At 29.2% G+C, this 25,467-nt stretch overlaps 1 protein-coding gene across 4 annotated transcripts; it reads left to right on the forward strand.

Annotated features, from left to right (window-relative positions):
* The first annotated feature begins 1,280 nt into the window (after positions 1-1,280).
* Positions 1,281-19,281, forward strand: LOC145745364 (uncharacterized). Of its 4 annotated transcripts, XM_082563417.1 has the most exons (31): positions 1,281-1,469; positions 2,342-2,414; positions 2,643-2,742; positions 3,233-3,319; positions 3,604-3,681; positions 3,964-4,302; positions 4,610-4,700; positions 4,886-5,117; positions 5,305-5,401; positions 5,521-5,561; positions 6,062-6,214; positions 6,569-6,664; positions 6,793-6,949; positions 7,078-7,218; positions 7,477-7,549; positions 7,782-7,883; positions 8,107-8,209; positions 8,417-8,483; positions 9,008-9,124; positions 9,453-9,569; positions 9,891-10,088; positions 10,629-10,747; positions 13,112-13,150; positions 13,497-13,576; positions 13,682-13,818; positions 14,212-14,452; positions 14,701-14,864; positions 15,029-15,157; positions 16,391-16,535; positions 17,678-17,706; positions 17,792-19,281. In XM_082563417.1, exons 1-31 carry the CDS (start codon positions 1,292-1,294, stop codon positions 18,956-18,958), a joined length of 4,890 nt encoding a protein of 1,629 aa, XP_082419543.1. In that variant the 5' UTR covers positions 1,281-1,291; the 3' UTR covers positions 18,959-19,281. The 4 variants fall into 4 exon arrangements, with proteins under 4 accessions (XP_082419543.1, XP_082419544.1, XP_082419545.1 ...); XM_082563418.1 differs by lacking the exon at positions 13,112-13,150; XM_082563419.1 differs by lacking the exon at positions 3,604-3,681.
* The last annotated feature ends 6,186 nt before the right edge of the window (positions 19,282-25,467 follow it).

The raw sequence follows: 25,467 nt of genomic DNA on the forward strand, positions 1-25,467 counted from the left end.
TAAAAAAATATGCAGTCTTGTAAATGCTAATATGTTTTTTTTGTGAAAGAATATGATTTTAATTTTACTAATATGTAATGAACTGCATTTCAAAAACCACATCACTATTAGCATGTTATTGATTTTTTAGCAATATACACAATAAACTAAGTCTTCTAGACTTTATTTATTTATTGATTTAAAATAATCGAGCAATAAATAATATGCGCTGGTTAAACTAATATTGTTATTTGAAATCAAAGGCTAATGGTAGAATGTGTTGATTAAAATTTAATTGATATATTTGGAATGGTATGCGTTAGGTTTGTTTGTATGAATGCCAGTTCAAATCCCTGGGTAGTTCTAAGGGCTCACTGCTGTCGAACAATTAAATTGATTAATTCACTTCGCTCTCCATCATTAAATGTATGTCGGTTGGTTGAAAGAAAGGTCACAAAATAAATCTTGGTAATGTTTTATTTATAGCAGCTTGACTGATTTATACCAAAAGAAAATTTGTTTTTTGTTTGTTAAATTTTTTTTGTGAAGTTTTTATTTAATAAGTAGTTTTAAACCTTGACCCATTCTGATTATTTTGTAAGTTAAATTGCAATTGCTAGTTGGTATTTTTCAGGCATGTAATTATTAATTTTTTCACATAGTTTCTCCCGTTGCATTGACTGAGTTTTTTTTAACTAATTGTTGCTTTTCTTTTTTCAGTTAAATGCGTGTTTTGATTAAGTTTAAATTTTTACTTACGTTTTGTATTAGTTTGTTTATATGAGTGCTTACAATACCATAAATAGCCCGGGGTATGATTGACATTAGATAACTGCATTAGTTATATTAGGTGTGTAATTGTGGTGCGATAACTTCCTTATTTACATCCTCAAACTTCCGGTTCTGTAAGTTATTAATGGGTTTATATTTCATTAGTTTTCCTTTGCATTATTTGTTAATATATTAAATTTACTTTTAACATTTTTAAACACTGTTCCTTTTTGTAGTTTTTGCAATGTTTTATTATATATACTATTTATTTTCTATGTATATAAGTTAGGTTTGTTGAACAGAAACCAAAAAATGGTGGTTGTGCTATTTAGAGAACAGCACTGTACATAAAACTTCAAGTTACATTTGTTTTTAGATTGAAAATAGTAAAAGGCTAGAACAAGGTTATAGATTTTTTACAGGTCAGGTTGTTTAGATTAAAGTCCTGTGCTGTCCTTATGGATTATATGCTATAATGGTAGAAAATTTCTAATTATTTACTTCTTTTTTTTTTTTATTTTAAGATATATGTTAGGTAGAAATGAGTTATGTTCCTGACTATGTCAGGGGATCACGGGTTGAACAAAATAGCATCATATCAACTGGTCTGACCAACACTACAGCATCTTATACAACAAGTCGTCCAGTTTCCACAAACACTTTTACTTCAACTGCAATGCCCTCGACTATTTTAACTTCACCACCTAACTCTTCTAGAGGTATATAATTTTATAAAAATTAGGTCTAAACCTAAGATTGGAAAAATTCTTATTGCACAAACTTGTACATGAGTTGCCTACTGGTTGGAATTATTATTAACTTGGTTATTGTTGAATTTCCGGAGTATATAATGGTTTTGCAGCGGAAGTTATTGTCATTATAGTTAACCTAAGTATGCTATGCTTCACAATGGCAAAAAATAAACTCATAAGCTAGGTTCAAATTTGTTTATCTCTTGCAAGTTGTTGTTTTTGTTTTTAAAATCTAAACTTGCAAGCACAGTCTTGTTGTAGTCTTAGTAGATTGTTGTTTAAAAGTGTTTTGCGAATGTTTTTTTTTGCCACATTTTATAGATTATTAGATTTATCTAAAAATAAATTTAAATAAATGTTGCACATTGTACAGTAGTAAAAAAGCATAAATAATTAATAAGGCAGAGGCAGTGTAAAAACATAAATGTTTTAAGTTGCTGTTAGTATTGTTTGTTATATAGTCTGCACGTATAAATTAAGTACACAAATATATATCATGTAAGCTAAGTTTTTTTTTATTAAGCATTTACATTGTTATTGTATTAACGCCCACTTAAACTGAGCCTACTTAAAACCAGATTGTGTCTTCAATCTTTCTTCCTGTATTTTTATACCTATATTAGAAGCTCGTTTAAATAAGTTAGCATTAATTGTCCAGACAGTAAGTCAAATTGTTTAAAATTTTAAATTTGGTCGAGAATTATTAGGTATTACTCTCTGTATAAAAAGGACATATTTAACTAGCATTCTAAAACATTGTTATCTAAATTAAATGCTAATTTTAAAGATTTATTAATTAAAAAAATCAATTATTTAATTTTAAATTTTTTTGTTTTTAGATGTAACTCCCACTTCTCCTTCACTTTATTACCAAAGACCACAGACAAGAAATACATCATATGTTGGATACAGGTTAATAAATTAATTAGTTTAGTTTTAATTATTCACTAGTTTTGCATATAATAAGACGACTGGGCCATTGTAATTACATGGTACATTTTCTGCATACCAATCACAGTTAGAATCGAATGAAAAGCTTTGTTAAAAAACACAACAATAGCTCAGGAATGTCGCAAAAAATTTCTGCATTGCAGTTTTATTTCCTTGTTTTAAAATTAAATTTTTTTATTTATTTTATAGAGAAGATTATTTTCGAAAAAGGGAAGAGAAATTATGTGGTAGAAAGTCTTTGAAGGAACGGTTAAAAAGCTTGGAATCCGGAGCTGATGTGAAACTACAAGTATGTTAAAACAATGCAATTAATTTTAATTACGTATTTAATTTAAAACAATAATTTTAAAACAATAAAGTAGTTTAGAGTATATACTAAAGCAAAAAGGTTGCCAGTTTTTTTTTTTTTATATAATTTTACTATAACTACATTTAACTCTGCAGGAGTATTTCAAATATGTTATTAAAAGTTTGAATTAAAAAACTGTAGTGGTGTTCATTTTATAATTTTTTAAAGCTTTTTTAATGTTAGCAAATGCTTTAATTAATTTTCATGCAAATGAGTAGTGTTTAATTAAATTGCGCTTTATTTTGTATCCACTGCTCCACAATAGTTTGCTTTAAATTAAAAAAACAAAAAATTCAAACAATTTTAGCAATAGCAGTTTTAATAGATAAAAATTTTTGTGAAAAAATGCAATATTTGACTTTTAAGATCTACTTAACTAGGCCTCTGCTTGCTTAGCTTTTAATTTGTAAATAATTTGCATGCGATACAGGTTTCGAAAGGTGCACAATATCGTCGCAGAAGATCGTCTGATCGACTTAATGTAAACGATTCAAATAATTCAAATAAATCGCAAAAGGTGAATATGCATTAACTTATTTTATAAAATCACGAACACTGTAATTAACTTGTATTGTTATAATGCATTGAATGTTGTTTGTGAATGTTAATTAAGTGTATAACAACACTTCACAAGTAATCAATGGCTGTAAAAACTGCTTAACAATCATTAACTGTTTTTTCTGTTAAAATAATTTTTAAATTAAAAAAAAAAATGCTGGATAAAAATTGTGATATGGGGTCCTGTCCCTCAACCCCCCCGTCTGTTATTTTAAACTTTAGTTATTATATTTTTCAATGTAGACCTTACCTGAGCCCCCTATATCAGTTCCCCCCGATATTATAGAATCGCACCAACCCCCTGCTGGAGATATGCATTATGTAAGTTTAAAAATATTTGAAGTTCTAGTAAATTAGTCAATAGCTCAATCGAGCATCGGGATTTTAATTGTTGTAATATGGTCACAATTCTCAACGCAGTTTTATTTAATTTTTAGGCCTATAAATTGGCCATACATATAAACATCAGCCACAGCTTAATTTTGCATGGATTACATTTCGTGTGTTTTGTTTTAAAATTAAATAGCAAATTATACTTGATGTATAGAATGTTATTTTTTAAACTATTTACAGATATTTTTTAAATCTTCTGTTATTTTTTAGAATTCATTGGACACAAATATAAACGAGGAAATATTTTACACGAATAATAACGAACCGCTTAAAACCAATTTCAACGATTATCATTTACCTGAAAAAAATCACAAAGATTTAGTCACAAACACTGAACCAACAATTGTTGTAAAATGGAACCAGGAACAAAATATTCAACCCAAAAATAAAGAAACTGACCCTAAAAAGGATAAAGATGTTAATTCCAATGTAGAGCCAATTAAAACAGTTTTAAAGAGTGAAAAAGAAAGAAGTACGGAGACAAAGTTAAAATGGAGGGAGCCATCCATTGAAGCTTTAAACCGGTTACATGAATATGTAGATGACCAGGTATTTAAAAATTAAAAAAATTTTATCGTTAAAAATGAATTTTTTAACATGCTGTTAACAGGAATTGAACATGAAACCTGTAGTACCAATCAAAGTAGTCATTAACCATTAAAATTATTGACTTTGTTTTAAAGTTTGTAATTCTGTACTTAATTTCATAGCTCATGCTTTTTAAAACCTAAAATAAGTTCTTTTCTTATCACTATTAAATAGCAATCAAGTGCAAATACTCTTAAGGGCTCTTATCCAGCGATAGTATTGTATTAGTAAATATTTTTCTAAAGCTTGGTATTCATTCTCTCAACAGAACAATTATAATTTTGAGAACAAAAATGAAACTGAAGTTCAAACCGAAGATAAAGCTGAGGTGCAAGAAACTGCCACACCACCTATGCGAAGTTAGTGTTTAATTTAAAGTTTAATTTAAGTATTTTTTTTCAATTTTACCTTTAATTATTATGTTGTTTATGTTTATTGTAGATTTTAAAACAAACCTTTTATGATATTTTAAATTTTTTTTTGCCTAATTACTTAACATTTTTAAAAAAATTTTATTTAAAAAAAATTATTGCAATTTTTTTAGCACCCGACCCTCCTCCGAAACGAAGTGCCCCTCCCCCCTTAATGTTGGACGTCACCACTAGCCAATCAGTGGTCGTCCCGGTTGAGTTAAGATCTCCAAGGTCGGAGAGCAAGGGTTTTAGTCGATCAAATATGAGAGAAAAAAGGAGTGCTCGAATGTTTGTGATGCCTTCTTCTGATGACAGTGAGAGTGATATTCAGTTTTCAAGGTTAAATCAGGATAACACCCAAAAGTAAGTGCTTATTTTATTCACAAAATAAACAAGTCAATGTTTAAATTTGTAATTTATTCAAAGTTTTTTAGTTTTGATCTTTTTTTTACTGTTGGGAATTTTATCTTTGTTCTTATTTTTGTACTTTTTAAATTGTACTTCAACTAAATCTTAGTTTGGCAAATTTTTAAAATGGGATTTTTTTTAGGTTAATTCATGTTACACCAGTTAAGTTTGTACCGTCAGTTTTAAGGAGAAAGAAACCTCCAAATCCCGCTTCCTCGTCTTCTTCCTATGACTCCGTGGTAAGATTTTCTAACTAATAATAAAAAAAAATTTGGAAATTTCAGAATAAAAAATTTGACCCGCAAAAAAAATTTTTTTTTTATATATTTTTTATTTTAAATTTTTTAAAATTTTTTAGTCTCAACCCAAAGTTAACGAAGATGTTACAAAAGAAACAAGGTAATTTTTAACCCTACATTTAGTTAAAGGGCTATCCACAATTATATGCCAATTTTAAAATATTAAGCATTTATTATCATTAAAATATAAAATTAGTATATATTTGAAAATCAATTTTTTTTTACTCTAAAATATATAAATATATTTGGTTTAACAAAACTAAAATGAATTATATTATTACTACTTTGTTGAAACAAGGAATAAATTTCTTTAAAACATCACAGTAATGAATAATTTAACGCTTTTATATTTTTGTATGATACAATTTTATGAATAATTGAATACCGTTGCCCAAGATTTTTCGTGCTATGTAATCTGTGATGTCCAGTTGTTATGTAAAGTGGTTTTTAGTGATGGTTAGATAGTTAAAGCAAAAAATTTATCAGATCAATTTGTTTTTTAAAAAAAATAATTTTAGGTTTTTATATCATCAATTGTAAAATGTAACAAAAATTAGAAAAAAAAAATTTATTTAAAAAAATTATCTGATGGTTTTACAGTCAGAGAAAACCAGCAACACACCAACCCAAAGAACCAGCAAGACAGAAAAAACCATCTAGTAGGAACCAGTCTTCGCAGATGGTTAATAACCATGATCGGACACCCGATGTTAATTCTCATTATTCAAAATCGCCGCAACCAAAAAAAAGAAGGTAAATTATTTTTTACTTTTGACGTAAAAAACGTCGATTTTACGACCTAAACATAAAGTTCCATTTGTTACCCTAGATTAATTAAACTTTGGCAGTGCAGTTTATTATTGATTATTTTACTGATAATTAATTTGTTAATTTTTTTTCGGTTAACTTTTTAAAATAACTGCCCATAGCACCTTACTTAAGAGTGCTGAACATGGTAGCGGTAGGAATCAAACCTTAGACCTTCTGTATGTTTAAATTTAACTTAGTAATTTGTGCAAATTTTGAAAATATAAACAATATTTGTATTTCCATATTAATATTTAAAACTTGAATAACTCCGAATCAAAAATTTTTGTGATGTTTTAGTAATCCAAAAAGAAGAAGCAGTTCAGAAAGATCACACAATGCCCATACACCTTCTAAGTACAACGATGAATATGCTGAGCTCTCCAACAAACCTAGGTGTCGACTCAATTATAAGTTTAATTTAGAATAAGAAACAGATCTTTTTACATATCTGTTGGTTGTTATATTTGGCTAACTTTTTTATAATATATAAAAAAAAAAAATTTTTTTAAAAAAAATTTTAGGACCCCTCAAACTCCCAGAGGTACTAGAAAGTTGCCGACTGAGAACCTTCCCTCACCCCGGCAAGTAGCAGTGGGACAAGCTGTTAAATTTGGTTACCCTGTTGATGAGGGGGAAATCCCCTATATCGACGGAATGCACAGCCCTGAACAACCCAAGGTTGGTAAAAAAAATTTTTAAACATTTTTTTTTTAAATCTTTTAAATTGTGTGTTAATTTTTTTTTATTTGTAAATTAACATTTAGTTTTTCTATATTCTCAACCAGTGTTTACCTTTATTTTGCAAGAAAAATATCGCTGATGATCCAACCCCTAAAAGTTCACCAGCAAAGCATGTAAATAGAAGAGGAAGGACCAATAGAAGGGATCACAGCCCATCAAGAACAACTAGTTATATCGAAGCTATCGAATCTAGTGAAGATCTTACCGTAATATTTTTGTTTTTAAATTGGAATAATAATATTTATTTTAGAAATTTGATGGTTTGGTGCAGTGGCAAGGCATAGGGCACTACATGAGGTTCTGGGTTTAATTCCCACTGCTCATGTGTTGTTTATAAGTTTTACCTTTTTTTTCTTAGTTTTACCTTTTTGCCAAAAATATATGGAAAAAAAAATTAAAATAATATTTTGAATTTATTTAATTTTACAACTTAATTTTTGACTAAATTATTTATTTTTTTATAGGCTGACACAGATGGCTCATTAAACAGTGGTGCATTAAATGGTCCAGACAATATCCAATCTCTTCCTAATATAAGTATGTGCCATGCCTTATGTAAAAATATTGGACAAAAAATTTCAATTTTTAAATCTTCTTTGAATTTTTTTAATTTTTCTATGACGATTAATTTAAAAATAAGATTAATGTTTTTAATAAAAGGTGTTAGTTTTTAGATGCAAAAGGTGGCAAAATTTTCACTTCGAATTTTAGTTTTCAATTTTTAGTTTTAAATTTATTTAGTCTAGGTTAAACGAAATATTCTGTTTAGGTAAATTTGGACGCAGTAACTCGGCAGATAGTATTTTATCAACTACTGAAGATTTACACAAAAAAGTAATTATGAGAAAGCATAAAAGATCGTCAAGTGCAGGTAAGGTTTAAAAATGTTAATTTTTTTGTATTTTTAAAAAAAATAGATTGTTAATTTTGAATCCTAATATGAACAATGGTTAACTAAAAAAAAAATTATGTAATAAAAAATAAATACTCTTTGCTATTTAACAAGCTGTTTAATTTTAAGGTTTTTTTTAATTTTTTTTTTACAAAAAATTTTTGTAAAATTTACGATTTTAAATTTTCGAATAAACTTTTAGATCGAAATTCATTAAAAGGAGTACATAGAAGATCTTATCAAATAGCTACAAGTCCCTACTCAGCTGCTGTACATAAAAACAGACAAAACACACAACAGCTAACGTAACTATTAATATTTAAATCAATTTAGGTACAATATACCATAGCTTATTTTAAAAATGTGTCGGTAAAAAAAAATATGCAATTCTAATAATTTAATAAATAAAGGCCTATGTCTAGTAATTCAACTCTTTAAGAATTCAATTTATATTTTAATTATTTATAAAACGTACATACCTTTCTTGTAAATGAATATTTTTGTTAAATTAGCACGCCAGACTCGGGGTTTAAAAGGCAACGAAGCATGAGAAAATTAAAGAATTTTTTCGGAGAAACGGTAAATTTATTAAACTTTAAAAAATTTTTTTTGTCCTTATATTTGGTATACCAATTTAGTGATATAAGGTCTGTTTAATAACTTCACTAATTAGAGTTGTCAGTTATTAAAATTATTTTTTTATTTTTTCTATCATGGAAACAGGAAAAAAATGTAAGATTTATGTTCGTGTTGTTTTTAAAATTGAATTAATTGTTTTTTTTTTAAATACTAACATTGTTTAATTAAAAAAAATTATGAACTAAATTTTTGGATATTAAATTAGATTTTTTATTTTAATTTATGTTTTTAGTAGTTGTACTAATTGAATGGTAGTTTATTTTAAATAATTCTTTTATTTTAGATATTTAATTTTATGTTTTAATGGACTTTGTTTTAGATATGCTAAACAAATTTATATAAAGTTGATTATAAATTTCTTTGTCAATTTTTTGCTTTTTATTTTATGTAAAAAAAAATTAAATTTTTAATAAATTCAAAATTTATGTTTTTTTGCCAAAATTTACAAATAATTATATTTTTAGTCTCCTCACGTAGCAGAGGCGCAGGAAGTAAGAGGAAGAACTATTGCTCCTCTTCCCACCCTGGATCTCTCTTGTCAGGAGGAAAATGTTCTCCGAGAAGGATTCCTCTATTTTAAGGTAAAAATTAAAAAAAAAATTTTAATAAAAAAAGTTATTTTTTTAATATTTATGAAAAAATTGTTATTCCAAAACATTTGTAAAGGTATGCTTGTCGACAAAAATTGACTTCAAAGATATAATTCAAGTTTTTTTAATAACTAGTCAATAACCCTTTTTGCTGTCAGCATTTTAATTGTCATCATTTCAACTCTTAACCTTGATAATTTAACCGCACACCACAAACGGCGTTTTTTTATTTTGTAGGCCTATAAATTGGACATACATATGTATTTATATATATGTCATACACTTAACTCCATTATATATAGATATTTATTGTATTAAGGTTGCTACTATAGAGAAAGGTAAACGTACGAGTGCACAAAAGTTGTGGAAATATGTTTGGGTCGTTCTACGAGACCACTTTCTTTATCTTTGCAAAGATTGGCTACGAGCTAAACAGGTTAAACTTGCTTTTATTTTATTTATTTATAATTAAGGTAAATATAATGTAAATAATATAATAATACATTTTTTTTAAAGTTATTTAATTTAATATTTAATTATCTTTAGACACATAATTTATTTCAATTAGGCCTATATGAAATTTCTAATATAAATATTCCAAATATGTTTTATAATTAATTTAGTGTAATTTGTAACTTTTACAAAAAGAAATATTTATTTTTTTATAAGCTGTAAAAAGTTACAAATTTTTTTTTATATTTTAAAAAGTTTTTTATCTTCTTTATAAAAAAAACGACGAAGATATTTTATCTTTCAGGACCCTACAGTAGATCACCAAACTCCTCCGAACAACCCCTCCTCCCAACATCCGCAACATCCACCTCTCAAGCATGTCCTGGAGGACGAAAGTCCTCTGGATGTGCGGAGATCCCTAGTTTCGATCGCTTATAATTATGTAAAGAGAAGAGATGTGTTTAGATTAACTACAAGTAATGGATCGGAATATTTATTCCAGGTAAAAAAAATTAAAATAAATAAATTAAAATAAAATGTGTGTTGTTAATTATATACTAGTTATTAGTTCAAAAAAATGAATTTTTTTTTGTGTAATTTCCAAAAGTGTTAAAATTTGGGTCCTTAATTTTTTTGTAGCTCAAATCTTATGTAAAAAAATGTTTATTGTATATTTAAATAGGTTACCATACCAATAAAAAGCGGTATATTTTTAATTTTAAAAGATAAATTTTAGGATCTCTATTACTTTCGCACGCCCGAATTTAACAAGGCGTTATAACCTAAGTATGGCAATTGTTCAACCAGACATTAAAAATTAGTTAAAATATGTTTTAATGAGTATAACTTAGTCCGCTTTACGAGTCAGATGTGTTAATGGGTAAACTGAATATGTGAGGGTTAGGGTAAGGGTTTAATTTATGCAACCTCTTTGTTTAATTACATGTGCCGTATTTTGGTTACACACCCTGTTTATGTAGGGCGTGCGAAACTAATAGAGATCCAAATTTTATATTAAAATTTTTATTATTTTTTCTATAAGGCTGATAGCAGAGACGATATGTTAGCCTGGATTAACTCGATTCAATTTGAAAGCAATCCAGAGAACGACCAAGTTAACGAGGATCTTATTCTAAGGAAAACAAATCAATTTGAAGCTGGGTACGTAAATATTTTAACCATTAAAAAAAATATGGCAATAATTAAAAATTTTTTTTTTTTTTTCTTTTTCAATGTTGAGTTAAATAATAAATATATATAGTACAATAGTTGAAATCAGTGCTGAAATTGTAACAGTCTATTAGATATTACCAAAGTTTATATTTTTCTGGGTACGTATTTTAACTTTCCTGTTTTGTTACTCATTTTCCTTTTACCAGTTTTAAGGAAATGTGTAATTTAAATGTAACGTACAAAGTTCGTATATTGGGTTTTCACATGTTATTATATTATGCCGGCTTTTTGGAAAAATTGTAAAGTTCTTCTGTAAATACTGAAATTATTTACATTTTCAAAGCTTTTTTGGTAGTCTGTTACATAGATTAGTTTAATATTTATTAATTTGTTAAAAAATTTATTAAATTTATGAATTTAAAATTAAGAGAAAATTATTAATTAAAAAATTTTGGCACTGTTAAATAAATAAATCAAATATTAAAAACTCCGTAATTCGACGCGGAAAAAAACACAACTTATATTCAAAAATTGTGTTCATAATTATAAAGTCTTATGACGTAAACACACACACACGCTGGTGCATTAAAGCATTTCCTGTTGCTTTCCCTAGCTTGTTTGGAGCACGTCATATCAATAAACTGTTGTATAAGCTAAACAGGATGGAAAAAATTTGCTGGTTTTTAGTTTTAATGTTTTTCTCTATTCAATATTTGAGTCAGATTTTTATGTTAATTTAATGTTTTAAATGTCAGTTTAAGGCATAGAAAATTTTTCTATAGATTGTAGTGAGTTTTTTTGTTAGTTTTTTTTGGTATTTTAATGTTTAAAAGATAGTTTGATTTGGCAGTTTTAGTTTTAGCCAGTTTTTGGTGTAAAAACTTGAAAATTAATTTTTTGTATTCAGTAAGAAGAAAAATATTTGAAATTTGAATTCTTGAATATGAAACAAAATTAATTTTTTTATTTAATGGAATATTTTAGATTTAATAAGTTATATAAATAATAGTTAAATAACTGAGAGAAAAATTGTGGTTCAACGTCTGTCTTTCTGTTTTTGTGATTAATGCCGCTGAAAAAATATCGCTCGGTTTCCTTGGTGGAAGCAAACTCAAAAAAGTTAAATGCTGACCCTCAGACTTTAAAGAAAAAAGAAAAACCCCAAACTCATCCCATACCCCGCAGCTCATCGGACCCGCTTCGTCACAAGATTTTTAACAATAAAACAAATGCTGGGACCTTAAGACTCGGCCCCAAACCATTTTATCTTAACACTGTGCCCCCTCATCGCCATATCACCAAACAACGACCCCCTATTCACCCCCGAATGAAATTCGACCCCAGCGTTCGACTCACAACCTCATTAATCTCATCACCCCAACCCCTTGACCTCCACGGAATCCCCAACGGTTTGGTCGACATAAAACAAGAAAGTGACGACTCACCTAAAAAGGAATCTATCGATAGCAGTCCAATTTTACGCCGGCCCAAAACTGACTCACCAGACAAAGGTGATCTGACTTCAAGACAGAAGCGAAGACGAGGTGTGATTTGGGCGGATAACAAAAACATTTCTAAGCCATTGTTAATATCACATACATCCCTCAACGAAAAAGATCTCGCCGATCTTAATTCCAATCACACAAAGGATATCGATTTATCAAAATTACAAATAAAAATTGATCCACCCTTGACAGACAATAAACCAATCATTAACGATTCAGACAAACCGAAAGAAAAACCCCACCTTGTGGAGTTAAACGACGTTAATCCGATACCAGCTCGTACGACAGCTAGTGGTAGAATGGCAGATAAAATTCAGCGTACGATTCGTGCGTTGTACGATGGCTCTTCCAGGAGTCAGTCTTTTGAGAAGTTAGCCGATTTATCTGAAGAAGATGAAAAGGATAGTCTTATTTATAATAACTCAAAAAAGAAAGAAAAATTGGCAGCTCCTAGGTTTGTTGCAAAAAAAATATTTCGAGTTTTTTCTTGATAAAAGTTAGAAAGAATTTTTTGATTTTTGATGTTTTGTTTAATTTTGGGATTTACATATTTTTTGTTTTTAAGTCTTTTTGGTAATTTTGGTTAGTTTGTTATTTGCTTAATTTGTTGGTGTTTTATTTAATTTTTATATTTTTTGTTAATTGTTGAAATAGAAACAAATTGACTGCCTAAGTTTAGAACATATAGGAAACCAAACCCGCTCATAAATTGCCTTTTATGATTTAGTCAAACTGTTTATAACATTTCTGTGTATAATTAAATATTTTAAATATATGAGGTCAGAATTTTTTTCTTTTAACTTGATTTTTATTATATTGTAATTCAAAATAATAATTCAAATTATAGATTAATCCTCAATAATCAAAGATCTTTTAGAAAATTAAGGTATTTTTTCACAATTATCACAGCCTCTAAAAATATCAACGCTTTATAGCATTGGAACTGCATGTATTAAAAGTGGTATTAATAACTGAAAACTATGTCATCATCACACTAACTTAAATTTCATTTCTTGTCTGACATGACATTTCTACAATTTTTAATTTTTTACAATAGATTTTTAGATACACACTTTTTGTATGCAAATTAAATAGTTTAAGAGTATATGTTACTATATATGGTTTTCTATTATTAAAATAAAAATGTTATTACTCTTATTTGCTCTAAAAAATTGTATATATATTAAAAAAAAAACTTTTTTTATTTTTTTTAATTATTTGAATTTTTTTAGTCCAAGACCAGATAAAAGGAATACAAGAAAGAGTCGATCTCCGAAAGCTCCTCGTCAAGTTTCCATGGCGATTAAAGACGGTAAATTGACCAAAAAAAATTAAAATAAAGTTTTAAAATAATTTTTATTCCAAAAATTTTTCTCTAATTTTTTCTCCACTTAATTTTAAAAAGCATATTTTCTAGTTGATGGTTCAAGGAGGTTTAAATGGCGAGGAAGTGTAAACAGAATTGTTCGGAAGTTTGGTCAAGGTCAGACTCTAATGCAAGGTGGAACATTTGACGTTCATCTGGAGGACTGTCCAATTTCACCAAATAATGAAGTAAAATTTTATTTTATTTTTTATAGTATCCTTAATATAAATATTTTTTCACATAACCGACAGCGTGGTGTAGTGGTCAAAACACTTGGCTTTTTTACATGAGGTCCTGGGTTCAATCCCCACTGCTCTTATCCTGTAGCTTAGTTGAGTAAGGCATTATAAACGGTATAAACTCCTGCTGAGCCAGCACTTAATCAACAAAATAATCATTGGGCAATTATAATCTATAATATCCCAAACTGCCACAGGCAACTCGAGACTGGGTCGGAGTAACTTATGTTACTCTATGTTTAAGTCATGTATTCGACTTTCCCACATCGAGGATAAAGATATATAAAAGTTTTTAACATTGTTATTTTAACTAATTTATAATTTTTACAACTTTTTTTTCAGTTTGTTCCATTTGTTGTTGAGTTATGTTGTCGCATCCTTGAAGAAAAAGGATTATTTTTCAAAGGAATCTATCGTGTCCCTGGCAACAGTGGGACTCTTGCTGCCCTCCAGGATGAGCTCAACCTCCGAGGTCCGGATGCTGTGGATCTGGAGAATGATGAGAGGTTCAGTGATGTGAATGTTGTGTCTTCTTTGTTGAAATCGTTTTTTAGGAAGCTTCCAGATCCTTTGTTCACAAACGGTAAAAAAAATTTTTTTTTTTAATTGTTTTTTTAATTTTTTACTTTTTTTATTAAAATATTAATTTAATAATGTAGTTAAATACTGTGTTTTAATTAAAAACTTTAAAATTTAATGGTATATATTATAGAAAACTTATATGGAAAATTTTTAATTTTTCTTTTAATTAAAAAATTATTTTTTAAATTATAATAAAAGTATTAAATTTAGCAGTGTAGGTAAATACTCTATTTTATAAAAAAACTTTAGAATTATATGATGATTTTATCACTACTAATCGGAAGAAGGAATCAGATGAAAGATTAAATGGATTACGGAGATTAATTCACATGCTGCCCGGACCCCATTACGAGACTTTAAAATTTATAATTACTCATCTTAGAAAAGTTGCAGACAACTGCGAAATAAATATGGTAAAATTTATAGTTTTTTTTAAGTATTTTTTCATTTTAAGTAATAATTAAGCAAAAAAATTTTTTTTTTTTCCAAATTTTTTATTTTTTTTTCTAATTTTTTTTTCTAAAATTTTTTTTTTGAAGTTTGATTTTTTTGACAATATATTTTTATGATATTTTAGATGGACGTGCGAAATCTTGCCATCGTTTTTGGTCCAAACTTGGTACGAACTTCAGCATCTGATAACATGGCAACTATGGTCACAGACATGTCAGACCAATGTGAAATCGTTCAAAGTGTTCTACAGCATGTAAGTTTCATTTAAATATTTTGAAAATTATTTTTCAAGAATATCCTAGAATGTAAAAATTTTTTTACCAAGTATGTAAAGTGTTTGGTTTAATTTAAAGGTAAATTTAGTTAAAAAACTAAATTAAAATTTTTTGGTATTTTTTATACTTTTTTTTTTATACATTTTTTATAGTTGAGTATTGTAAGTCAATTTTAGGTAACATTAAATTGGGTATCGTTATTTTACTCTTTATTATTATAGCAATGCTTGTAACTGTGATTCAAGTATTAAAATAAAGGAAAACTAATTTTTATTTTAAATTAAATTTTTGTAACAAACAGAGTCGTTTTTTATTTTCTGGTGAGCACGAAGAAATCCCAACTTTTGTTCGAAGTTATCATGTTTAAAATATCAATCATAATCCCGTCTTGCACTTCTGCATTTTCCACTCTATACCTTTGCATTCCTACGACATTTTTGTTTATTTTTTTTGTTACAAGTGGGGTCTTGTTTAGGAGATGTTTTCAATTCTTGCAATAGATTATTTTTTATGTTTCTTACATTATTATGCGCTTTAATTTCAAAGAGTTGTATGTGTTTTTAGCAGCATTTTTAGCAAAAATATTATTAGAGAGTAATTAAATTGTGAGTTGGTACTTTTGTTAGTGCACAAAACTTTGCGAAAACTTTAATTCTTGCCAAAAAATAAAGAAAATTTCACACGTAGTGATCAATTTTTGTCGTCATTGTGTTTTGAGTAATTTACTGAACACGAATTGTGTAAAAAACGTGACTGGCAGGCTGTTAAAATTCTCGTTTCCTGTCTGTGATGATGTCATTAATGACTTCCTTCTGCAACAGCTTGAATTAATATTGTATCACTTCCGGCTACACATGATGGCGCTATTTTTGCTCTCGGTTTTGTTTTTGTGTTTACTGGTCTTTCTTTATATGATTTCTATGTTTTTGAATTTGCTGGTTTATTTTGACTTTTGGATGGTTAATTTGGTTGTTTAATTGGTCTAGATTTTCTAAGTAGTTATTTACTGATTTTTCTTTTTTTTACTAATTCCTTTCTTATATTTTTCTTCTAACTTGAAAAGTTTAAATTGTTTTTTTGCAGGATATATTTATTTTAAAAAAATCTAATTTTTTGGTTTAAAATTAATATTTTCTTCACTAATTTTTGACATCAACTTTATTATGATTATTTTAACATACTCAATTAAAATTTACTTTTTCTTTTTTCAGGCTTCTTGGTATTTTGCTGATGAGAATGATAAATGGTTGCAAAACATTTCGAATCCCCCTCAGCAATTAGTTGAGCATGAGGCTGTACCTAATATCGATCACTTACTTGCTAATGTTGGAAGAACCCGACCCTTGGATAATTCTGGTAATATCTAGTTCTAAATTTAAAATCTAATTTATTTTTGAATTCATGATTGTCAGAATTATAGTATTAAAGCAAAAAAGATAGAATTTAATAAAATAGTGGAGCATTATATTTATAGCAAGCATTTAGTTTTAGTTTAAAAAGTTCTCTTATTTAGTATAGTTATATATATTAATAGAAGTTTCAAAAAGTAAGTTTATATTTTAATAAGTTTATGTTATTAAGTAGAACCCAGCTGGTGGAAAGAATGTACTTTCTTGTAAAAGTTCAAAGTAGAAAAATCAAGTTTTATTTTCAAGTAAGAAGAGCAAGCAAGATTGTAACGCCTAATTTAAAATATTTAGTTTTTTTTCCACTGTATAATGTACATTGAAAACCCTTCTTTTTTTACAAATAAAAGATAATTCAGATTTGTAGTTTTATTTGATATGTAATTAATTTTGTTCAATTTTTTAATTTAATTAATATTACTATTTAAAAAAATGTTGGTGTTTTGGTTAAACTAAATTTACAATGTTGCCAAAATTTTTTTACTTGGGTTACCAGATTTATATTTCTCTTTTTTTTGCAAAAATTGGCAGTCTATAGGAGTTTAAGTCGTCGGAAATCTAGCGCGGCAACTTTGTGAGTTTAAGGGGTTTGAAACCCAGTTTGCATGAGGTGTTGTTTGATCATTTCATGTTAGGATTATATTTTACATTGGAGGTCATAGCGGGATAACATTTTTAATGATATTTCATTGTACACCACTGGCATTATAACATAACCAACCTGCTTATACTCTTTTTCTTTAAAATTTAGGTTAGATTATCCCTTGTCAAAAAAGCATTGATAGTATAATAATGTCACATTTAAACTTGTAGAAAAGGGTGGTTTGAAACAACGTCAAATCATTTTTTGCCTTACAATATTGTAAATAAATTAAATTAAGATTGTTAACTTCAGCCAATTATGACTAAAATTTAAGATGCCCTTGCTTGGTGTTTCATCAATTTTACTTGAAAAATAGTTTGGTTTGAAGTTTTTTGTTTATCTTGTATGTTTGTTGTTTATTTTTTAATATATTACCTATTGGCCTATTTGTGTTTTATGGTTTTGCATTTTTACATATATTAAAGTTACTAAAAATATTTTTGTTGCAGATAATGCGAGTGACTCATCAAAATCAAAGGTATGTTATTGATACAAAATTTTAGTAGTAAATAAAATTATTCTTAGTAAATGCAGAAAAGTTTAATAGTAAAAAATTTTGTTAGAATTCAATCACCTCTGAAAAAGAGTCATTCTCTCGGGATGTTATGGAAATGATTTTCGGTGCAAAAAGAAAAAAGGCAAAACAGGACAAGATGCTGGAGGAAGAGCAGGAAAGCGAGGACGAATTTGGGTTTAAAGAGGCAAGTCTTAAAGCAGCTATCCAGGAAGAGCCAACTAAAGATTCTGCTACAAAATATCAGGTAGCGAAGCCGGCAGCCACCGGAATTCGTGCAAATTGGCCAAATAATGAACAGGCTGTCGATATACCGGCACGGTTACATCAGTTTTATTGTGAACATCTGGACAAGCTTTCCAAAAAGGAGGAAGTTAGACTTCCACGATTTTCTTCTTCTTCAGACACTTCACCTCGCATTACCCCACGAACTAGCAAGCACGAGCCAAGTGTTACTTACAAACCTTCTTCACAGCCTGCTTACACTCCTCGCAACTTTAAAAACAAGCAGTTTTCTCCAGCTGCACCACGTCACTCCACACCTGTGTCTAATACCGATAATAACATTGATAAGGGAGAAGAATCAGATTCAGATATGTCAGTGTATATAGGTGAAACTCTGGAAGAAAAATTAAAAAACCTTACAAACTTGGATAAAAAACTTGAAAGAAGGCCGTCGCAACGTTACCGTCAAAGAGAACCGGCTCATTTAGCCGACTATAACCAAATTTTAAATAAGCCACAACAAGCATCTCATGTAAGCACAACTGGTGCTAAGCGCTTAACTGGGCCTTCCAAGAAAGCAGGGGTGATAATAACACCGGACAATGTTGACATAATAAACCCGAAAAAATCCACTATGGAGTTGTATCATGAGAGGAAGGCGCTACGAAAGCAATTTAGGGAGCAATCAAAACATCGTGCCAACACGGCGAAAAATCGAGACACAAGACCAAGTATGACAAGGTGTGCATCTCATGAAAACATTTTTCAGCGATCTGATCCCAAGCGAAAGGCTATACCTACAAGCCAACATGTAGAGTCTAAAAATCCCTCAGTTCATTTAAAACCCAAAACTCGCGTGTCAAAAGACAGGGTGCTAAGACGTCACACTTTAGGTGCTGGTGACTTTTTGGCCCCCGAGCTATGGCAAAATAACACTGACCAACAATTCGTGCCCAAAATCCTTGTTAAAAAAACGGAATCTTATCTGTAGTGATATGTTGAGTATAAAATTCACTTGCAATTTTTTGTTGTTCAGAAAACTAGTTGCAGTCTACTTGCCCACTCCAATTTTTGTGTTGATTTATATACTATTTCATTTCTTATATTTTTTTGCTGCTTTTATAGTACATTTTTTGCCATAGCATGCTAACAACATTTTTATTTTATATATTATTTACTTACAAAGACAGTTCAACCACTTTTCATTGCCAAAAAGGGGGCGACATTGTTTTTGTAACAGCGTGGTCTTCATTATTGATTAGATGTGGTCGCAGTATGTAAAAAGATATCGAGTTGACTTTATTAAAATAACTTTTGTAACATTTGTTTATTGTCTTACTATATACTAGTCAATTGTCCATTCCACAGGCTGCGTTTATTTTATTGTAATATGATTTTTTATTAAGTTCTACAGACTGGACATACATATATATATATATGTTGTCCACTAATCTCCTATATAGTTGTTAAACCTATCTTTAGACAAGAGTCCCCTAGTTCGTATTTATTTGTTTAAATATATTTTAATAACAATTAAAACACCATTTAAAAACAATAAATAAAATATTTAAATCTCTATTTTAAAAAACAAAATAATTTAAGAACGTAATTAGAGGTAAATTTTAAAGCAAATTATCAATAACTTCCACTCTAATATCTTCGTTTTCTTGGATAAGATCAACTTTCCGGTCTTTGGCTAGTTCTGTAACAACAACCCAACAATATTATATTGAAATTGTTTTATTAATTCACCTTATGTTGAACTTAATTACATTTTTATAACTTAATTATTAGATTTTTTGCAATTGTAAAAATTCATTCTTACTTAGTAGAACTACCAAAGTTGTAACAGCTTTTTTCTTTAAAGTTCCTGGTGGGACCAAAGTGGAAAACATAACAAAAGATTCGCCGCTTAAAGATTCGCTTAATTTAAAATATATTTATTGGTTACCAGCGTAAAAAAATTTAAAATATTCCCTCTGATTACAGAGCAACCTTTTAAACATATTTCCAAACACCCAACTTTTAAAAAAACTTTTTAACATAAATTTTCGGTCAAGAGATTTTTTTTAAATACAATTTATAAAGAAAGGTTACGGTACAGGGTGGTTACTAAAAAGTGTTTTTATTTATGCCGGTACTAATCAGAATTTTGAATATACTGAATTATATTCAGAAAAAAATACATGAAAATGATTTTGGTTCAAGTAAAGTTACCTTAGTTTTTTAGAAATCCTTGAAACATCAAGCGAATGTTGAGTTTCAATTTCAATTGTTGACATAACACGATCACCATATCTACATATGAATACATGATTAAGTATTTTCTAAATCATTTAATACCCAAAAATTTTTATTCATTTTTTATTTGTAGATATCTTTATCCTTGATGTGAGAAAGTCGAATGCACGACTTAAACATAGAGTAACATCAGTAACTCCAACCCAGTCTCGAGTTGCCTGTGGCAGTTTGGGATATTATAGATTATAATTGCCCGGTAATTATGCTGCTGATTAAGTGCTGACTCAGCAGGAGTTTATACCGTTTATAGCGCCTTACTCAAGGGTGCTACAGCATGACAAGTGTTCTTACCACTACACCACGCTGCCGGTATATTAAAACACTAACACTTACACAACATCACTATAAGCAGGTGGCTTTTCAGGAAAGTTTTCAGGAACATGAAAATTGTTAAATTGATTTGCATCATCTATCAAAAAAAATAATTTTTTAAAACTCAAGTCTGTTGATTTGATTTCCACTGATTCCAAATAATATCAGGTAAGGTGCTTTAGCGTTATTTTAAATAAAGCATACCTGGAATGTTAAATTCTTCAACATCTTGGGGTAGTAATGAACCTTGCAAGGGCCTTCTTTCTTCCATTGAAGTACCAATGTTAGCTCGCTTATAAATAAATTTTAAAATAACATTTATATGTTTTTAAAATTGTTTATTTTAGTATTTTTAGTCATTATATTCAAAAAAAAATGGACACAAACCAGATTTAGAAAAAAATTCATTCCAATAATAATTATTTTAACTTAAAAATTAATACAGTAATGGTAAACAGATAAATACAACAAAAGAAGATTGATCTTGAGGAGGAGTCTCTTGCATCTTATCTGGAAGTCCTGGCACCTCAGAAGAAGCTATGTCCATCTGCACGTCATGATCAGGATGCTCTTTAGGTTGTCTTTCAGCAGCCTCATCTTTTTTAAAATTAGTATTTAAAAATTTTTAATTTCATATCAAGAAAAAATAAAAACCTATTTTTTTATATAACTAAACCAATTTTACTTCTTCGTTAAATATGACTTGATACTATCTACCTAAGACTTCAAGAGCTGGCAACTTGGGTACATTTATATGTTCATTAATACTTTCAAGTGCTTCATCAAATAATTGTACTGGAACAGAAATTGGCATTTTTCCAAATCTGCCATTTTTAGTTCGTTTCTGAAATTTGAATTTCAATCGTAAAACATTTTCCCTATCTAAAGTCTCACGTTTGTAAAGCTGAATTTAACTAGGTTTTCTTATCAAACATATACTCAAGTGTAGGTGAACCTGACCTTATACTAATGTACTTTCTGTCAATTTTATTAGAACTATATAGATTAAAAAAAAAATATTAGTATCATATACAAATGTAATTTTTATATATTGGTCCTAAATAATTTTATGCCGAATCATAGAGTTAGTAACCTGGTATGGGTCTAAATAGCTTGATTTAATATCTGCTGTTTCATGGCAAGAGCTACTAAATAATTGGTCGACTGAGAAACTACCATGAACTGCATACTTTTTCTTTGGCTAAATGTTTAAAAATAATAAAATTAAACCAGTAAAATGCTAGCAACAATTTTTCTTTCATTGGATTTTTTTTTTGTATATATCTTTATCCTCGATGTGAAAAGTTGAATGCGCGAAATAAGCATAGAGTAACATCGGTTACTTCTACCCAGTCTCGAGTTGCCTGTGGCAGTTTGGGATATTATAGATTATAATTGCCCGATTATTATGCTGCTGATTAAGTGCTGGTTCAGCAGGAGTTCATACCGTTTATAGTGCCTTACTCAAGGGCGCTACAACATGAGATCAGTGGGGATTGAACCCACGACCTTATGTGTGGTGTAGCAAGTGTTCTTACCACTACACCACGCTGCCAGTGATTTAAATCAGTGAAAACAATGATTTTATAATTACCGTTTCTGAAATATTTTCATGTGCTTTCAGATTTGCTGAGTACTTTTCGTTTGGTATTTTGATAATTTTATCAATCGCAAGTTTACGAATTTTTGTGAATTTTTGCAAAGGTTTCAAAGGGGGGAGAACCAATTCTTCTGACTAAAATAAAGACAAAATGGTAAAACTCACAAAAATTAACTTTTTTTGACATATTTAAATTTTAGTTATGTAAAAAATTGGTATTTGTTTTTGAATAATTAATTTTGACCTACAGGAGTAAGTGAGTCTGCAGGGCGAGGAGGTTCGTCTGCTATCTCCTCCGGATGGGTTGGAATTTGCGATTCAGACTGAGCCGGAAGAGGACGATCAATGTCTTCCTCAAAGAGGTTACCGTTTCCAAATAGATTTTCCAGACCCGTGGAACCAATGAGTAAAGATCCTCCATCTAAAAATATATTAGGTTTGTTAAAACACTATATATACTGGTGGCAAGACACTGTTGGGTCTTGAGTTTAAATCCCACTCTTTCTATAATAACCGGCAGCGTGGTGTAGTGGTAAGAACCCTTGCTACACCACACATGAGGTCGTGGGTTTAATCCCCACTGGTCTCATGCTGTAGCGCCCTTGAGTAAGTCGCTATAAACGGTATGAACTCCTGCTGAGCCAGAACCTAATCAGCAGCATAATTACCAGGCCATTATAGTCTATATCCCAAACTGCCACAGGCAACTCGAGACTGGGTTGGAGTAACTGATGTTACTCTATGTTTAAGTCGCGCATTGGACTTTTCCACATCGAGAATAAAGATATATACAAAAAAAAAAATGTCATCACACTTTAAAAAAAAAGTTTGTGATAAAGTAAATTTGTGTTATAATTTACTTAGGTTAATTTAGTTGAATTTTTTTCTGCAAACAAAGGACTTAAAGTTTTTCTTACCTTCTTGTATTTTCTTAGATTGGTCTGTTAACTTCGGTGATGTCCCTGGCATTCTACAAATTTAAACATATGATATAGGCTATACAATGAAATAGTAAATTTTGAATACATGATAATAGGCAGCAGATTAAAAATCATATTTACCGGCAGCCTGGTGTAGTGGTAAGAACACTTGCTACACCACACAGAAGGTCGTGGGTTTAATCCCCACTGACCTCATGCTGTAGCGCCCTTAAGTAAGGACCTATAAACGGTATGAACTCCTGCTGAGCCAGCACTTAATCAGCAGCGTAATTATCGAGCAATTATAACCTTTAATATCCCAAACTGCCACAAGCATCTCGAGACTGGGTCGGAGTAACATCAGTTATGTTTAAGTCGCGCATTGGACTTTCCCACATCGAGGATAAAAATATATACAAAAAAAGCCTGCTTTATTTGGATAATCTTATTTTCTTGACGGGTATATACATATATATACTGTAAATATGGAAAATTTTTTTTTAGTACAAAATATTTACTCGAGTAAATCCTGCACTTGATTCATGGCTGTCACATCGGCTTCATCGTCAGAAGATTTGGAAGCGATTGCTAGGATTATTTCGTCTTCACTTAAAGGATGAAATACATCCGGCTCTTGATACTTAAAAAAGTTGGTATTTAAAAAAAAATTTTCTTTGTATTTTTAAACAATGTTTATTAATTTTCTTTACTTAAAAACTTCTATAAAAGTTGTGAATTAAACAAAAATTAAGATTTTTTAAAAACCTACTATATCTAATTCTGAAAATTTGTGGGGTGTCTCTTCTTGTAATGTTATTGATGACAAGTCTTGAACAACAAACTTAAAAAAAAAACATAATTAAAATAATTTAATCCATAAATGATAACAAATTAAGTAATATAAGTTATTGAAAAAAGTCTACCTCTTTCTGTCTTGATCTTAAAACAAAATCTTCAAAATCTTGGTCGAAATCTTTTTCAAATGCATCCAAACTAATAGGTGGTTCTCTTAGTAGTTGGAGATCAACATCCGATTGACGAGGAAGATCTATTGTTCCAAATTTTTGCTTAGCAGACCAACTGGAAATTTCTCTATAAGTCCTTTCAACATCCTCTATTATATTTTAAAACACTTTTTTTTTAAATTGGATAAACTTTTAAACACAATTAAAAATATAAATATATATAATTTTTTTAAAACCCGTTTTAATAAATAAATTGATACTTTAAAAATATTTTAAGGAATTTTAGGCAGTTCAAGTCTAAATGGTGCTGTAATAACTCACGGAGTAAATAAGTAGTTTGCTGGTTAAGCACCCAAACAGCACCGTGAGCAAGTTGCGCAGAAAGGCGAAGTGAAAATCTTTCATCATCTCTTGTTTCCGGGTGTGAGTAAGAAATCAAACTGTCGCTAAAAACAAATAAAATACTGATACTGTGGTTAAGATGGTATTGATCTAAAGGCCGAAAGGTTTTGGGTTCGAGTCGCATCAATGCCACTATTCGCAATTAAGCCCGGCGTTCGCGGATAGTTTAAACGCGCACTAACTGCACACTTAGTCCCCAATAAAAATACTAAACCTATTACCTTAAGATGATATGGTTAACAGAAATAAAAATAAAAGAACTCTAGGTAGACATTATTTGTTTACAACTCTTAAGAGATATTTAAGCTTACGTACCAGGTTTCTTCAACATCTACTTGTTGAATTGCATGTTTTGTTAGCTTTTGATTCGTCGAAGCCTTTATTATTGTAAAAAACGGGCCGCCCTTTGCGACTAACGGCGTCCAATTCATGTTTTTAGTACCTTATTTTTGTAAAACGTAGGCTAAAAAGAAGAATTTACGCGTTTAAATTGATATAAAATGGAGGTTTTTAATAACCAAGCGTAATGCAGTTACTCGAACGATCGAGTTAGTTTTCCCGCGCTTATTAGACAAATGTATATGACATCACAACCGTCTTTAAAATATTTTTTAGTTATATTTTTACATTTTTATGTGTGTTTTTTTAAGTATTTTTAACGTTTTTATAATTACTTAGTTGGTAAATTCACAAATAACGTGTTATATAGTAAAAACTAATATAATTTTTCATTTATCATTTAAGTTTTATCTAAAATTCAAGGGTTAAATGAAGGGCGAATTCAGTTGCCCTTAAACCTGTTTTATTTATTTTACTTACATATAAATACTGGGCGTTGAGTTAATATATAATTTGTTGATATAACCTTTAAATAACCCAATACAGGTAATTTTTGCGGATCACGAGTTAAGCTTGTAAAATATTTTAAAGCCTTAACCTTTTAAACTGTCTTTACATTTCCGTTGCGCAATAATAAATCACGTAGAAAACCAATATTGAC

Source organism: Corella eumyota, chromosome 3 (genome assembly GCF_963082875.1).
Source record: "Corella eumyota chromosome 3, kaCorEumy4.1, whole genome shotgun sequence".
Lineage (NCBI taxonomy): Eukaryota > Metazoa > Chordata > Ascidiacea > Phlebobranchia > Corellidae > Corella > Corella eumyota.

Coding starts and splice junctions, on each gene's coding strand:
- LOC145745364 (XM_082563417.1), top strand. CDS start 1,292: ATGAGTTATGTTCCTGACTATGTCAGGGGATCACGGGTTGAACAAAAT. Junction 7,550..7,781: donor CCAATCTCTTCCTAATATAA/GTATGTGCCATG, acceptor TATTCTGTTTAG/GTAAATTTGGACGCAGTAAC. Junction 13,819..14,211: donor CAATTTCACCAAATAATGAA/GTAAAATTTTAT, acceptor CTTTTTTTTCAG/TTTGTTCCATTTGTTGTTGA.